Below are 17,295 nucleotides of genomic sequence, written 5' to 3' on the forward strand. Positions count from 1 at the left end.
GGGGAAGTTACATTGTCATTGATGGACTATTGAGGACTTTTAAGTTTTAACTTGGTGCTGCACTCATGTTACTTAAACCAGAGTTGTTTAATGAATGTTAAAGGGGAGGAATATATGCTCAGTAAGCTCCTGTAGGTCATTAGACATATTACTAATAGACATTCAGGATTCCTAGAGAAAAACGACAGTAGAAGATTTTCAAAAGGTCATTTACTTCCCTTTGGCAATATTTCCCAAATCCTGTGTGGAACAAGTCAAAAATATACCTGTGGAAAAAGTGAAATAGTCCCTTTATTTAGGAGTTAACATCAGATGGGTGATTTCTACCTTGTGGTTAAAGTTCTCTTTATATGGGGGGTTACAGTCTCTTACCCTTCCAGTGTTTCATCTTCGTTGCTAATGATTTCACAGGTGATGAAATTTAAATTCATTGAACTCTGTTCTGGGCATTGAGAAGATAGAAATATGTATCAGAGAGTCTCTACCTTCCATTGTTTCACAGTGTTGTGAAAACAGCAGACACAAAACTGAGTACTGTAATGTAAGGCAGAGAGAAGTGGTGCTCTAATCACAGCACAATAAGGGAAGTCTTAAGGGAATTTTTCATTTTGTCGTGGAGTAACATAGCATAGATAATATTTTAGCAGCCGAGGAAAAAAAGAAAAGGCTGTTCTAGACAGAAAGGGAAAGTTAAGGATGAGCTTGCTGAAATTATAAAAAGGAAGTAGGAGAGAAAATAGAAAAGGAAAAAGCACAGAGTACTGAAAGGACATGGACCACTGAAGGAGAGACGAATGGTGTATTACCTGGCACGTGGTAGGAGTGGCAGGACAAAAGGCCCAGGTTGAAGCTTGAGGGCCTAATGTGCTGTGCTAAGGAATTCAGGGTACAACTTCTAGCAGAGTGATTTTTAGCTCTTGTTAGTTCAGGGACACCTTTGAGAATCTTATTAACCTCCACAGAAACACTCATGTTTGAATAGTGTTTTGCATATATGGACCTAAGAATTTAAACAGGGAAGGGATGCTACCTCATTTTCAGCATGTGACCTGACCTCTTACCTCCCCTGCCAACAATAGTGGCGATCACATATAGATCCTCCCACTCTACTCACCGCTCTGTACTTTGAACTTACTTGGATTTTCACTGATTCCTTCTTCATTTTCTCTCTGGAGGAAACAGCTATCCTTTCCAAAGCTCATTATTGATCTTACTGCTTGATTTCATCCTCTCCCAGTTCCTTGCAGACCTTGTACTTTTTGTGCTTTTCCTCCAGTGCTTGTCAGGATTTAATGTCTGTCTGAATCACCTGGGATCTTGTTAAAATGAAGGCTCTGATTCTAGTGCGAGGTCTGAGAAAAATCTACGTTTCTGACAAGCTTTCAGGTGATGTTGATGCTGCTGGCCCAAGGACTGTATTTTAAGTAGCAGCCTACATACTTAAGCATCTTTATTTCCCACATCTTTGAAAAAATAATAATACAAAATTTTTTTAAAGCCCATGGAATTTCCCTGATCTGGCCTCACCTACATTCATACTCTTGCTAAGGGCCTTGTAAGTTAGTCTACTCGTCACTAATTCACTCTCTGTTACCATCCACTTCTTGGCTCACAGCAGTGTGGTTTCCTGTCCAGCTTTTAATTAGTAAAATTCTTATCTTAGAATTCATCAATAACCTTTTAATTGCCAAATTCAATTCTGAGCACTCATCATATCTGACTTGTCAAAAGTCTCTTCCTCAAACCCTCAATTCCTTTGGCTTCTCACATACAACTCTCTTCTAATTTTCCTACTTGTGAATGTTCCTTCTTAATCTCTCTTGCTACCTTCCTTTCTCGACCTCTGCTTGAATTATACGAAGAGTCCATTGGCCGCCTTCTCCTACACATTCTTCCTGAGTGATCTCTTTCAAGCCTGTGGCTCCAGCCCTTACCCTTGTGCTTGTGACTCCTAAATCTGTACCTCCAGGCGTTAGCCCTTTTCCCCACCAGCAGGTTTTTGCCCTTCCTTTTGCAGTCCAGAAGTCCAGCAGACACCTCAAACACAGTTTAACAGGAAAAAACCAGAGGCTGCAATAGCATATAAGGTTGTATTTTTATCTCACATGAAATGATTCTGCAGTTCAGCAGTCCAGGGAAAATGTGGCTTCATGGTATCATCTGTCCCAGGATCCTTCATCTTTGTGCTCTGTCATTCTTAGCATGTGGCTTCCATTCTCAAGGTCACCTTGTCACCTATAATGACAGTTTGGAGCTTTGACCATCAAGTTAGCAGTCCAAGCAGGAAGTAGGAAGAAGGGGAAGGAGAGCACAAAAGGTGTACTGTCAGCTGTCTGTTTCTCTCAAGGAGCTTTCTCAAAGGTCTTGCCATACTACTACTGCTCACAGTGCATGACCTCGCTCTACCTCACGAAGTCTTTTTTTTTTTTTTTGAGGCGGAGTTTTGCTCTTGTTGCCCAGGCTGGAATGCAAATGCGCGATCTTGGCTCACCACAACTTCCGCCTCCCAGGTTCAAGCGATTCTCCTGCCTCAGCCTCCCCAGTAGCTGGGATTACAGGCATGTGCCACCACGCCTGGCTAATTTTTGTATTTTTAGTAGAGATGGGGTTTCTCCATGTTGGTCAGGCTGGTCTCGAACTCCTGACCTCAGGTGATCCACCCACCTCAGCCTCCCAAAGTGCTGGGATTACAGGCGTGAGCCACCACGCCTGGCCACTCGTGGAGTCTTTTAAGTGCATATAGTGTTGCCCAGAAAAAAAAAAAAAAAATTGAGGCTCTGGTACCAAGGAGAAAGGAGAAGGTAGATGTTGGATAAGTAACTAGATGTTCCTAACCATTCTTACTGCTGCTGCCCTTGTTCAAGCCCAGGCCATCTGTCACTTGGATCACAATAGCAGCATTGTAATTCACCCACTTGGTTGAAGTCTCTTCTCACTCTAATCTGTCAGCTGCTTTCCTAACAGTATTGTTTTTCTAAAAATAATCTCCACCCTGGGCAATATAATGAGGACTCATCTCTACAAAAAATATTTTTTAAAAAATTAAAATTAGCCAGGTGTGGTGGTACACTTGTAGCCCCAGCTACTCAGGAGGTGAGGTGGGAGGATTGCTTGAGCCCAGGAGTTTGAGGCTGCAGCGAGCTGAGATTGTACCACTGCACTCCAGCCTGGATGACAGAACGAAACCTTGTCTCTAAAATAAATAATAAACATCTGATTGTTTTATTCCTTTGCTTGACAAAGTTTCCTGGCTCTCCAGTATCTTTAGTAACAGTCCAAACCCTCTAGGCTACTTTTCAAGACCATTTGCAATCTGCCTGGAGAAGCAATTTTCAGTCCTCACCTCTGGTCTCTCCCCCCTGAGATGTCCTGCATTGTAACATTCTAGGTGTCCCTCGGTACGTGGCACACAGCCCTGTTGGGTACCTGTCACTCTGTTCTTGTCTGCAGTGACCCCAGATCAGCCAGCACAGTGCCCAGCCTAGTCAGTGTTGGATAGGTAGATAAGTGAGATGGCATATGAAGTAAAAGAAGATCAAGTTTTTGTTTATGAAATGTTTTCTAGGTGGGAGGACGTGTGTGAGAACAACCTAGTCCTAAAAAACAGACCTGAGGGCTTTATTCCTGTTGTGTAGCTAATGATCTAGTATAGACTTAGGAAGCAGGAGGTGTTAGCTTGTGTGCTGTGGATGATACTTCGTGAAAACCTGCATCTGTTCTTGCCTGTGAATGTCTTTGAATGTGACCACTGCTTTTTCAGAGTTCTATCTCTGGGGTGACTGCTGCATATAACCGAGAACAGCTGTGGCTGGCCAATGAAGGCCTGATCACCAGGCTGCAGGCTCGCTGCCGTGGATACTTAGTTCGACAGGAATTCCGATCCAGGATGAATTTCCTGAAGAAACAAATCCCTGCCATCACCTGCATTCAGGTATTTCAGAACCTATCACACAGACAGCAAGCGGGCATCTAGAGCAGGGGTAATAAACGGTCAGCTGTCACCATTGACTGTCTGAGTGTGTTTTTTGAGTGCTGGACTCTTAGTCTTCTCTTTCCTTTGACAGGTACCTCCTCTTTACTACCATATAACTAGTGTGCCTACAGGTGTTTAATGCTGGCACAGTGGCAGTTCTTGGGTACCTCTTCCTCTCTTCTTCTAAGACTGTACCTTTCTGTAAGATTTGAACCTTGAGGGAAACAACTGTGGTTTGGCTTCAATGATAAGGTAGCACAATGTCCTGGAAAGAATTCTGAGTTAGGAATGATGGCTGCACTGCTGCCAGACAGTGGTGAATCTCCAAGTCTGTGTCCCCATCTGTAAAAGGGGAATGCCCCATTGTATCTTATCTTCCTCACCTGATTTGTTGTAAGAAGCCAGTAAATGAATCTGTATGGCTGCACTGTAAAAGGTGTGCAGGGCTGTGCTGACGTTGGGGAAGTAGAATGTAGCCATCGTGTTCTTCCAGTGGAGGGATGGCCCGTGCCCTTGTTCCCCTGTCACTGCTGGAAGTGGTCCTTCCTAAAACTTCATCATGAAATTGCACTTGGATCATGTATCAAGATGAAAGTTTTTTTTTAACTTCCATTGATGCTTGGGAAGTAATATGTCTTCTGTAACATTTGATTGTTTCAGTCGCAGTGGAGAGGATACAAGCAGAAGAAGGCATATCAAGATCGGTTAGCTTACCTGCGCTCCCACAAAGATGAAGTTGTAAAGGTATGGTAGCCTGAGCAGGGTTTCTCCATGAGGGGCACAGGTATAACAAGTGTTGAGATGAAGGACTCTTCTAATTTCCAGGATCCCTTTTCCACAGATTCAGTCCCTGGCAAGGATGCACCAAGCTCGAAAGCGCTATCGAGATCGCCTGCAGTACTTCCGGGACCATGTAAGCACCCTTGGATCATACAGGCCATTAGGAGCAATTTTGCCATATTTTTGGTAGACAGATGAACAGAGAAATTTCTTCTTCTTTTTTGTTCGTTAGATAAATGACATTATCAAAATCCAGGCTTTTATTCGGGCAAACAAAGCTCGGGATGACTACAAGACTCTCAGTGAGTAACTGGCTCCGCGTGAAGAGTTGAGGCAGTGGCTGGGAGCCACCAAGTTCAGGGTGTTCTCCACAGACCTCTTTTGTTATCCTGAAGGCAAGGCTTGGGGGAGAGGGTGTGACCTGTGACATAAGCCCCTTTGCTAACATGTGGCTAGGTGTCTTGTTGGCTTGTTGCATTAACCTTTATCATAACATAGCAATAGCCTGACACAGAAGACTGCACCTGATAGTTGTCTTAGCACATCTCAAAATTAAATGTGTATGAATAGACTAGTTTTTCAAGATAATGCTATTTCCTGAGACGTAGTACTTTTTCTGCTAACTCCATTCTTTGATGCGTACTTTCTGTCAGTCAATGCTGAGGATCCTCCTATGGTTGTGGTCCGAAAATTTGTCCACCTGCTGGACCAAAGTGACCAGGATTTTCAGGAGGAGCTTGACCTTATGAAGATGCGGGAAGAGGTTATCACCCTCATTCGTTCTAACCAGCAGCTGGAGAATGACCTCAATCTCATGGATATCAAAATTGGACTGCTAGTGAAAAATAAGATTACGTTGCAGGTATGGCCCAGTGCCAGCGGGGGCCTTGGAACGGTTCGTCCTGCTTTGTAACCCCGGCATTCCCCTTTCTGACTGGTGGGGAGGGTGGAGGCTGACTTTCTTCTCAGCTACTGCCATAAGAGCTTTTTTTTTTTCTTTTGACTGAGTCTCACTCTGTTGCCCAGGTTGTAGTGCGATGTGATCTCAGCTCACTGCAACCTCTGCCTCCCAGGTTCAAGCAATTCTCCCTCAGCCTCCTAAGTATCTGGGATTACAGGCACGTGACACTATACCTGGCTAATGTTTTTTGGTTTTTGGCTTTTTTTTTTTTTTTTTTTTTTTTTGCTGACGGAGTTTCCGTCTTGTTGCTCAGGCTGGAGTGCAGTGGCGTGATCTCGGCTCACTGCAACCTCTGCCTCGCAGGTTCAGCGATTCTCCTGCCTCAGCCTCCCAAGTAGCTGGGATTACAGGCGCATGCCACTACACCCTGGTAATTTTTGTATTTTTACTGGAGATGGCATTTCGCCATGTTGGCCAGGCTGGTCTTGAAGTCCTGACCTCGGGTGATCCACCCACCTCAGCCTCCCAAAGTGCTGGGATTACAGGCGTGAGCCACGACACCCGGCTTTTTTGCATTTTTAGTAGAGATGGGGGTTTCACCATGTTGGCCAGGCTGGTCTGGAACTCCTGGCCTCAAGTGATTGATCCACTCACCTTGGCTTCCCAAAGTGCTGGGATTACAAACATGAGCCGCTGTGCCCGGCCATCATAAGCTTTTAAAAAAGTTATGTAAGACAGGTCAGGCATGATGGCTCACACCTATAATCCCAGCACTTTGGGAGGCCGAGAAGGGTGGATCACTTGAAGCCAGGAGTTTGAGACCAGCCAGGCCAACATGGTGAAACCCTGTCTCTACTAAAAATTAAAAAAAAATAGCTGGACACGGTAGTACATGCCTGTAATTTCAGCTACTCAGGAGGCTGAGGTGGAAGAATCGCTTGAACCTGGGAGGCAGAGGTTGCAGTGAGCCAAGATTGCACGACTGCACTCCGGACTGGGTGACAGAGTGAATGAAACTCTACCTCCAAAAAAAAAAAAAAAAAAAATTATTTAAGACATAAAACAACTTAATTGACAAAATTTTGATAGAGAAAAGAAGATAAATGTCTTCCCCTAATTTCACCTACCCCAGTCATTTTGTATCTTACATTCTTACTTCATATTAAAGGATAAGACTCTTTCCCTATGATAAGTAGTCATAATTTTTTTTATTTTATTTTTTGAAACAGAGTTTCCCTCTGTACCCCAGGCTGGAGTGCAGTGGCATGATCACGACTCACTGCAACCTCGACCTCCTAGGCTCAAGTGATTCTCCCACTTCAGCCTCTCAAGTAGCTAGGACAACAGGTGCATGCCACCACGTCTGGCAAATTATATTTTTATAAGAGATAGGGTATCTTTGTATTGCCCAGGCTGGTCTCAAACTCCTGGGCTCAGGTGATCCTCCTGCCTCAGCCTCCCAAAGTGCTGGGATTACAGGTGTGAGCCACTGCACCCAGCCATAAATATTATTTTTAACAGTAGCATAATAGATTTTTAGAAGATATACTATGATTTACCTCTTTTTCCCCTAGTATTTGACATTTAGGTTGTTTTCCAAGCGTTTATTATAAATAATATTGCAATTAATGTTTCAATATATATGTAGCTTTTATTGTATTTAAGACTTATTTTTATAATAGACTGCTAGAAGTTGGTTTCCCAATTCAGTGGACATTCTTATGGCTCAGATTCTTTGTTGGAACATAGGAATGGATTTGACTGGTGTACTGAAAACAGGATAAAGTGTAGTGGTTTTTAAATATTCAGTGGGAATCTGCCAGTGCAGTAGACCTTCATGTGAGTTTGCACGTGCTACAAAACCTTTCCTCAATGCCCAGAGGTTCATCTTTGAAAGCTTTCTGATCTATTGGTTTTTGTTTATAGGATGTGGTTTCCCACAGTAAAAAACTTACCAAAAAAAATAAGGAACAGTTGTCTGATATGATGATGATAAATAAACAGAAGGGAGGTCTCAAGGCTTTGAGCAAGGAGAAGAGAGAGAAGTTGGAAGCTTACCAGCACCTGTTTTATTTATTGCAAGTAAGTGGCTCCTGGAATCAGTGTTATAAAAATTTAGTGAATTTATTTTTCCACAAGAAAGCCTTACCATCGATCTCTCTGGAAGTATTTTTGACTTCCACTGAGGGGTGAGTGACGGGCACTGTAACATGTTAATTTATTAATCTTTTTTCTCATATGTATTGTAGTCCTTCAATTTTAAATAATTGAATATATCTTGCCAGCCTTTATATTACCTACAAATGACTTATCCCTTGGTTTTATTTCAGACCAATCCCACCTATCTGGCCAAGCTAATTTTTCAGATGCCCCAGAACAAGTCCACCAAGTTCATGGACTCTGTAATCTTCACACTCTACAACTACGCGTCCAACCAGCGAGAGGAGTACCTGCTCCTGCGGCTCTTTAAGACAGCACTCCAAGAGGAAATCAAGTATGAACAGATTTCCTCAGGGCACAGGCCCCTTCCCACTATCAGAGGGGCTCCCAGTTTGAGATTCATGACTTCCTGATCTTTTCTTGATCTCAATTAATTTATGAAAAATACTTACTCTAAAGAAGCATCTAATTTTTAAATAACTGATCTAAAATCTTGCTGCTTCTAGGGAAGGGATAAATTAACTTTAGGAACGTTCTGTATTAAGGTATAATTTCAAAAAGTAATCTGAACAGAAAGATTTCACATTTTTATCTAGTAGCGGACCCAATCATGACCACGATTGAGCGTGCAGCTGCAGGAACGTTCTGTGAGTGCCGGGGAATGTTTCGAGAGAAACTGTTTCAGGGAGATAGGATCTTCAAGCAGGAAGGGTTTTCAGTTGATGGGTTTTGTGACAAGTTTAAATTTTTATCTGATGTTTTATAGGTCGAAGGTAGATCAGATTCAAGAGATTGTGACAGGAAATCCTACGGTTATTAAAATGGTTGTAAGTTTCAACCGTGGTGCCCGTGGCCAGAATGCCCTGAGACAGATCTTGGCCCCAGTCGTGAAGGAAATTATGGATGACAAATCTCTCAACATCAAAACTGACCCTGTGGATATTTACAAATCTTGGGTTAATCAGATGGAGTCTCAGACAGGAGAGGCAAGGTATGTTAACCATAATAACACTTTTCTTTCATGTTGTTATAGTCTTTCCCTCTTTTTTCCCCTCTCTTTATTTATAAACTAATATTAGTTCAAATAGTTTTTCTTTTCTTTTCTTTTCTTTTCTTTTTTTTTTAGACAGAATTTCACTCTTGTCGTCCAGGCTGGAGTACAGTGGCGTAATCTCAGCTCACTGCAGCCTCCACCTCCCAGGTCTAAGCGATTCTCATGCCCCAGCCTCCCGAGTAGCTGGGATTACAGTTGCACGCTACCACACCTGTCTGATTTTTGTATTTTTAGTAAGACAGGGTTTCACCACGTTGGCCAGACTGGTCTCGAACTCCTGACCTCAGGCAATCCATCTGCCTCGGCCTCCCAAAGTGCTGTGATTACAGCTGTGAGCCACCACACCCAGCCTCAAATAGTTTTTCTTTAGAAAACTGTGCTTTCTAAGTTGTTGACCTAGTAATAAATTCACTTATTTAGCAAATATTTATTGAGTATTAACTATGTGTCAGGCATTGTGTTAGAGATGTGTACAGTAATGCAATAATGAGTGAAACAGACATGCTTCCTGCTCTCTCTTCATAGTTCATTGGGTGGAAGAGACACCAACCAGGTACATAAAAATAAAAGCATAATTAAACATTGAAGAAAGTTTTATGAAGTTTTATGTACGGTTCTTTAATGGAGACTTTATAAGAGGGAGCTAACATAAGGTGGTTAGGGAAAGCCTATCCCGGAAGATAAAATTTCGTTTAGCTGAGGCCCTAAAGCTGAGATGAACCCAGCCTTACTAAGAGCTAGGTGCAGAGTGTTTATGTCTGAACACTCTAAGCTGGAGGGTGTAGGCCTTAAATGGACCCTGGCATAACTAGGGATACAGTTGAATGAGAAGGTTCATATAGATTGGGTGAGATCACTGTGTTTCATTAAAGGAAAAAGAAAATGGTGTGGAGTGAGCTTCCCTGAAATATCGTGAGTTGGGCTAATTAAATTAACATATTACAGGAGATAGCTGAGCCAGGGCCATAGCGTAACCACCAACATTCATTTATCTAAAGCAAAAGTGTGCCAATCAAATATTGGTAATGCTGGGAAAAGGGAGTTCAGAATGCCAAAACGTTTCTGGTTTTATTTGTCTTGGGTGAGGACCCAGAGGGGTGGGAGATGGAGGTGTGAGCAGCATGGTCTGTTGTGGTTTTTTCTTGTTGTGGAGTAGAGTTAGATCATGCATGAAGCTCTCTGGGCATAGGTGGAGTAGCAGCTCTCCACACCATTGCTATTCAAAGTGTGGTTTGCACACCAGTAATGGAAAATCATCTGTGCACACTGTTATAGTTCAACTGATACTTTTTTTTCATGGCAAGATTTTCTTAATGAAGGAAGCAATGTATTGATTTACATTCTGACTCATTGTCTTTATCTTGTCTTTGATCAGTTTGTAGACTGGCACTGGTCCACACTTCTTCATCATTCTACTTTCCATGTACCCGGATGCCAGGCAAACAGGGAGTTTTATGCTGGGTGGAGAACAGAACATTCTGCTGACTCCTTGAAAGGGCTTATCTCACCAGGCATGGTAGCTCATGCCTGTAATCCCAGCTCTTTGGGAGGCTGAGGTGGGAGGATTGCTTGAGCTCAGGAGTTTGAGACCAGCCTGGGCAACATAGGGATACCTTGTCCCTACTTAAAAAAAAAAAAAAAAAAAATTAGCTGGGTGTGGTTGTGCGCACCTGTAGTTCCAGCTATTCCAGAGGCTGAGGCAGGAGGATCGGTTGAACATGGGAGGTTGAGGCTGCATTGTGCCTTGATGGCGCCACTGCACTCCATCCTGGTTGACAAAAAAAGAAAGAAAGGGCGTTTCCTTATTAGGAATCATTTGGCATCTGATTGGTTCTCAGTACCATGTAGGTCTGTTATCAGGACTCAGATCATTGCAAAAGTCTTTTTTAGTTTTTTTGCCTGCATACCTGAGGCCCACATCCAGGAATGTGGTCAGCCAAGCGCAATACTTGTCTGGGAAGTTTTGCCTGCAACCCAGGGCATTCCTTGCCGATAGCCCCATGTATACTGGCTCCGGGCTTCTCAGTTATTTCCTCTGATGGTCCATGAGTCAGTCGTTTTTAGATCCAAAGCCCGCTGGACATTTCAGGATTGGTTTTCTTGTGGGTACCTATAAGAAACTGGTGTCTTATTTTGCCTTTCATAAAATGGAAATTGAGCCAGGCATGGTGGCATGCACCAGTAGTCCCAGTTGCTCAGGAGGCCAAGACAGGAAGATTGCTTGAGCCCAGGAGTTTGAGCACTGCCTGAGCAACGTAGATCCCATATCTTAAAAAAAAAAAAAAAAGGAAATTGATTTGAACTCTTTTTAAGTTACCAGTGACTGTGAGGTATGATGGTGTGGTGGGGATCTGTCCTGCAGGTAAGCATCACAGGTCCCTTAGCTTTCTTCTTTTACTTCAGCCACCATACACGTAGCAAACTGGAATCTTGTCACCTCTTGGGAATGTTCTTTCCTAAAATCTCAAAGTTAATGTTCTGTTCTATTACCAATGTTTTTTAGCATATTGATTCCCTTGCTGGTTACTACTTTTAAAACTCATATAAATAATAAAACATAGAATATTCTTTATTGTTAAGTTCCATGTATTTATTTATTTCTCATAGAAAGTTTCTGTTGATTTTTGCAGAATTTTTGTGTTCATAGTCTACCAGTTTTAATTTAGCCATGCTATGACAAATGAAGAGGGGTATCCCTATCTACTTGTATTTTTCTTTTTGTTGTTGTGGTTGAGACAGAGTCTCGTTCTGTTGCTCAGGCTGGAGTGCAATGGTGTAATCTCAGCTCACTGCAACCTCTGCCTCCCTGGTTCAAGTGATTCTGCTGCCTCAGCCTCCCGAATAGCTGGGATTACAGGCATGCGCCACAACGCCTGGCTAATTTTTATATTTATAGTAAAGATGGGGTTTCTCCGTGTTGGCCAGGCTGGTCTCAAACTCCTGACCTCAGGTGATCCACCCGCCTTGGCCTCCCAAAGTGCTAGGATGACAGGCGTGAGCCACCACACCCGGCCTCTACTTGTATTTTCTAAGGCTGCCATAACAAATCACCTCAAATCGGGTGGCTTAAAACAACCGAAAGTCATTGTCTCACAATTGTGGAGGCCAGAAATTTGAAACCATTATCATGAAGTCGAGGTGCTGGAAGAGCCACGCTCCCTGCAGAGGCTCTAGTGGAAACTCTGTTTCTTGATTCTTAGAGCTTGTGGTGACTGTTGACATCCCTCAGCTTGTGGCTGTGTGGTTCCAGCCTCTGCCTTTGTGGTCACATTGCCTTCTCTTCCCCTTCTGTGTGTACCAAAGCTCTCTCTGCCTCTTTTTTTTTTTTTTTTTTTTTTTTTTTTAAGACAAGGTCTTGCTCAAGCAGTCCTCCCACCTCAGCCTTCCTAGTAGCTGGGAATGCTAGCATGTGCTGCTGTGCCTGGCATAGCACTCCTATCTTTGAAGACCTCCTTCTGGTTTCTAACAAAGTCCAGATTTGTCAGTATCATATACGGGGTCTGTCATGGCCTGCTCCCTGTCTGCTTTTCCACTGTCATTTCTGCTGTCTCCCCTTCCTTCCTAGAAGACTCTTCCTCTCCTGTTTTCCTGAGTTCAAGCATCTCTTCCTTTTGGAAGCTTTCCTTGCTTTTTCCATTCTGAGTTGAAGCCCTTTCCCTATGGTCCTGTAGCACTTTTGGTGAACCGATTTACAGCACAATAGGTTTATACTCATCCGTTTGTGTGTCGCTCCCACCAGACTGTAAAAGACTGAAGAGAAGGTGTCATGTCTTGTATAACTTTTATTCCCAAGTGCCTGTTATTGTGCCTGGCACACAATTCAGGCACCTGATTCACAGTTAAAAACCTGAGTTCAGATTCTAGACTTATCACTTACCAGCCCTGTGAGGATGAGCTTAAGCTATCTAATATTTCTGGGTCTTATAGTTTATGAAAGATAAGACACTTGCTTCAGGCTGTTCCTGGCTGTTAGTCTAACATAGTTGGGTATAATTTGTCTTCCCAGCAAACTGCCCTATGATGTGACCCCTGAGCAGGCGCTAGCTCATGAAGAAGTGAAGACACGGCTAGACAGCTCCATCAGGAACATGCGGGCTGTGACAGACAAGTTTCTCTCAGCCATTGTCAGCTCTGTGGACAAAATCCCGTGAGTGCCATCAGTTGTCATGACCCCCAGTAGAACCCAGCACTAAGTGCCTTTCTGCTCCTTGGCCCTTCTCACTAAGTTTTGTCCATCCTGCAGTTATGGGATGCGCTTCATTGCCAAAGTGCTGAAGGACTCGTTGCATGAGAAGTTCCCTGATGCTGGTGAGGATGAGCTGCTGAAGGTAAGAATCTCATAGCTGGCAGACTCCTGCCCTTTGAGGACAAAGCAATAAAACCAGGGCTGACCATAGATCATTACTAACTGCCTAAGTGTAGGTTCTGGCAGTAGCTTACCATTGATTGTGAGCTTTTGAAAGCAATTGTAATTGGTAAATGGTACCTGTCTTAGGATGAAACACTTCCTATAGTTTGGCACACAAACATCAAACAAGTAGAAAGATGGATTTTTCCTGTTTTCAGATGAGTTTCTTTGAGTCCTATCTTTTCGCTGTAGTATTGTTCCCTCTGCTGGTGACCTGGCGAATAGTAGCAGGCACAATTGTTTCTGCTAAGGCTGTTGCTGATAACTCTTTCTTACTCAGCTGTGCTCTTCTCTTTCCTTTTTTTTTTTAATCTGAATGCTTTTTTCTTCTCTCTCCTAGTTCTGTGCTTTCCTACAGTGAGGCCTCGATTCTAGACTTTCTGTTCAGGTGAATTAATTTTATTTCTTCTGAATGAAACTCTAGGGGAAATGCTGTGACTGTCCCTGAATTCTTCTGTGGAAGAGATGTGTGTTAAGTGAATTTAATTTCAGAGGCATGAACTTGGCCTTTGAAGTCTGCAGCATGAGAATGTTGGGAGGTGGGGTTACTCTATGCTGATTGGGTCATGTTAAGGAATTTAGCTGTGTTTGTTAGCTTTTTATAAGGAAAGCCCATCTACATGGAAGTACAAAGTGCATGTGGGTGACAGCAGCCTTATTTGCTACCATGATATGTGAACAAAAGATGCCCTGAAATACTTAATAACAGACTTTAAGTGTGTCATTTTTATCTTCTGAATCTGCTCTTTCATTAACTACTGGCAGTAGTTTTCAGTTCTGTTCTCATTGTTTTCCTGTATTGAACAAAGGGATATTTCATTTAGTTCCAGGCCATGAGAGAGAGTGTGTATATGTGCATGCATGCATGTGTATATGTATTTTTTATTTATTTTTTCCTCATAGGACTGCATTTTCTGCTTTTCTTTGCTAGCAAAGTCATTTATGGCTTGCTTGGTGGTATGTCTTTTAATACCCATCTTTCTGTTTCGTCTGTTCCAGATTATTGGTAACTTGCTTTATTATCGATACATGAATCCAGCCATTGTTGCTCCTGATGCCTTTGACATCATTGATCTGTCAGCAGGAGGCCAGCTTACCACAGACCAACGCCGAAATCTAGGCTCCATTGCAAAAATGCTTCAGCATGCTGCTTCCAATAAGATGTTTCTGGGAGATAATGCCCACTTAAGCATCATTAATGAATATCTTTCCCAGTCCTACCAGAAATTCAGGTAAGGGGAAAGGCACAAGTGCTTAAGAGAGTCTGTGGATGTATTTTTATTGTTGAGGGGAAAAATAAGATTAAAAACCACCTCTCACTTTCCCCGGACTGCCATATTGTAGAAGACATGTTCGATGTTCCCGGGACTCAGAAGATGATCCATTTACTTTGAAGAGAATTTTCATATGAAAAAATAGATAGTAGTTAACACTTATGAAATAGATAGTAGTTAACATAAAAATAATGATGATTATGCATTTAGTACATGTCACCTTGTAATCAGAGAAGAATTGGAGAATGCTTTTAATTTTTGTAAATTAACATCTAGTTTTGAATTCAGTGCTTCAGAGCACTGTCTTAGAGATAGAATTGGTTCTCCTAATGGTGTCTGGAAACTTTTAAATCATGGTGCAATGGTTCTTATGGGTAAAACTAAAACTACAAACTAGGTGGAGAAAGAAGTTATTTGAACCACTATCCCAAGGTTGTCAAGCACAGCAAACACACAACACTTTCTCTTGAAGTAATTGTTGACTGGCTTCTGTTCGCACTCATTGTGTGAGAGGTTTGTGAAATGTCCTCTTGCCAACTTCATGTGTATGTCCCTTTTTGGGGGGCTGCCTCCTGTGCTTATTTCAGACGGTTTTTCCAAACTGCTTGTGATGTCCCAGAGCTTCAGGATAAATTTAATGTGGATGAGTACTCTGATTTAGTAACCCTCACCAAACCAGTAATCTACATTTCCATTGGTGAAATCATCAACACCCACACTGTAAGTATTTTTCTTTAATTACTTAATTTCATTGTCCTTAATTATTATCCCTGGCTGCTGCTTATCATCTCTGGTAGCCAGGTGTCTAACCTTCCTGTGATCTAACTGACAATGCATCTCCTTGATGTCTCTTTTTTTGCTTGTTACTCTTTTTTGTTTATTTATTTATTTTTTGAGACAGAGTCTCACTGTGTCGCCCAGGCTGGAGTGCAGTGGCGCGATCTCGGCTCACTGCAAGCTCCACCTCCTGGGTTCACACCAGTCTCCTGCCTCAGCCTCCCGAGTAGCTGGGACTACAGGCACCCGCCACCGTGCCTGGCTAAGTTTTCTGAATTTTTAGTAGAGACGGGGTTTCACTGTGTTAGCCAGGATGGTGTCGATATCCTGACCTCATGATCTGCCCACCTCGGCCCCCCAAAGTGCTGGGATTACAGGCGTGAGCCACCACGCCTGGCCTTTTGCTTGTTATTCTTAACAGTATCTACTGCTAAGTTTCTAAAAGGTCTTCCCAGGCCACCTGCATCAGAATCCTATGGGCTGATAGTTAAAAATGAAGTTTCCTGGACACCACCCCAGGCCTACTGAATCAAAATCCCACTAAATTTATCTATTGCCTTAATAAAATAGTGCTTTTACTCTTCTTTCTTTTTACCCTAGCCCTCTGCGTTATTTTTCTAACATGATCTAGAATACTAGCTTTCTCTGTGTAGCCTTGGAGTGGATTTTTCCCTTGGAAGCTGGAGCTCCATGTTTCTTCAGATTTTTCAAATCATTTTTTCCCCTCTGGGGACATGGACATGTAAAACAGGAACAAGGACATATGTAAAAATGTAAATGAAATTTCAGGTTACTGTCATTTCTGAGGGCATCACTGGGGATAATGGCACCTTGAAGACTTTGTTGAGTGCCCCTACAATAATTATAACATTGATTTGGTATACTTTTCTCTGAATTAAATCATGTCATACACTGGAAACATTAAGTAAAAGTCTGCACGTGACTTATTTGAACTGGCAGTAGGGTACATTGATGACTTTGGGTATTGAACTTTGAGTTTCGATGTTTTGTGGGTTTTTTGTGTTTGTTTGTTTTGTTTTATTTTTTTGAGATGGAGTCTTGCTCTGTCACTCAGGCTGGAGTGCAATGGCGCAATCTTGGCTCACTGCAACCTCCGCCTGCTGGGTTCAAGCAATTCTTCTGTATCAGCCTCCCTAGTAGCTGGGATTACAGGCACGCACCACCACGCCCAGCTAATTTTTGTATTTTTAGTAGAGACAGGGTTTCATCATGTTGTCCAGGCTGGTCTTGAACTCCTAACCTCAGGTGATCCACCCGCCTTGGCTTCCCAAAATGCTAGAATTACAGACGTGAGCCACTGCACCCAGCCAGTGTTCTTTCTCACACAGGGCACATTTGAATCCTTTATGGCCATGAGGTTAAGAGAATACCAGTATTTCCTCTTCTTATATCATAACATAAGTCATTCAGCAGAGCCTGGTGTGGTGCCTTATATATCATATTGTTTATTTGGGTTAGTTTGCTGAGGATTTGCTTGTTGTTTCTTTGAATATAGGAACTTTGTTGGAACCTCTTTGTGCAGATCATTGTTAGGCATTCTAGGGAGGGACGGGCTGAAGAGTTGAATGTATAAATGGAGTTGATCATTGGTGTTTGCAGCTCCTGTTGGATCACCAGGATGCCATTGCTCCGGAGCACAATGATCCAATCCATGAGCTGCTGGACGACCTCGGCGAGGTGCCCACCATCGAGTCCCTGATAGGTAGAGTTCTAACTTTTGCCTGGAAGATCAAAAGGGAATGTGACAGAAAAGTGTTGTAATTGTTACCTCCTCTGTTTTTTGCACTATACCAAACTCTGGATATACATTGAGAAATAAAATAGATGTGATCCTGATAGTTTCATAAGAGAGAAAACAACAACAACAACAACAACAACAAAAGCCCAGATGTGATCAATATCTATAAGGAACTGGAGTCAGAGGAAAAGATCATTTTAAACGCAGAT

At 42.6% G+C, this 17,295-nt stretch overlaps 1 protein-coding gene across 1 annotated transcript in view; it reads left to right on the forward strand.

Moving 5' to 3' along the window:
- The window catches only part of IQGAP1 (IQ motif containing GTPase activating protein 1), a 114,215-nt gene that overhangs the window by 81,086 nt on the left and 15,834 nt on the right, over positions 1-17,295 (forward strand). The window contains exons 19-31 of the mRNA XM_019010770.4: positions 3,761-3,931; positions 4,634-4,717; positions 4,815-4,886; positions 4,986-5,055; positions 5,407-5,615; positions 7,581-7,736; positions 7,985-8,148; positions 8,581-8,805; positions 12,875-13,015; positions 13,112-13,196; positions 14,276-14,508; positions 15,138-15,270; positions 16,948-17,050. Coding sequence (XP_018866315.2) covers positions 3,761-3,931; positions 4,634-4,717; positions 4,815-4,886; positions 4,986-5,055; positions 5,407-5,615; positions 7,581-7,736; positions 7,985-8,148; positions 8,581-8,805; positions 12,875-13,015; positions 13,112-13,196; positions 14,276-14,508; positions 15,138-15,270; positions 16,948-17,050 — 1,846 coding nt within the window. The remainder of the gene's footprint in view (positions 1-3,760; positions 3,932-4,633; positions 4,718-4,814; positions 4,887-4,985; positions 5,056-5,406; positions 5,616-7,580; positions 7,737-7,984; positions 8,149-8,580; positions 8,806-12,874; positions 13,016-13,111; positions 13,197-14,275; positions 14,509-15,137; positions 15,271-16,947; positions 17,051-17,295) is intronic.

The sequence above is a fragment of the Gorilla gorilla genome, chromosome 16 (assembly GCF_029281585.2).
Source record: "Gorilla gorilla gorilla isolate KB3781 chromosome 16, NHGRI_mGorGor1-v2.1_pri, whole genome shotgun sequence".
NCBI lineage: Eukaryota > Metazoa > Chordata > Mammalia > Primates > Hominidae > Gorilla > Gorilla gorilla.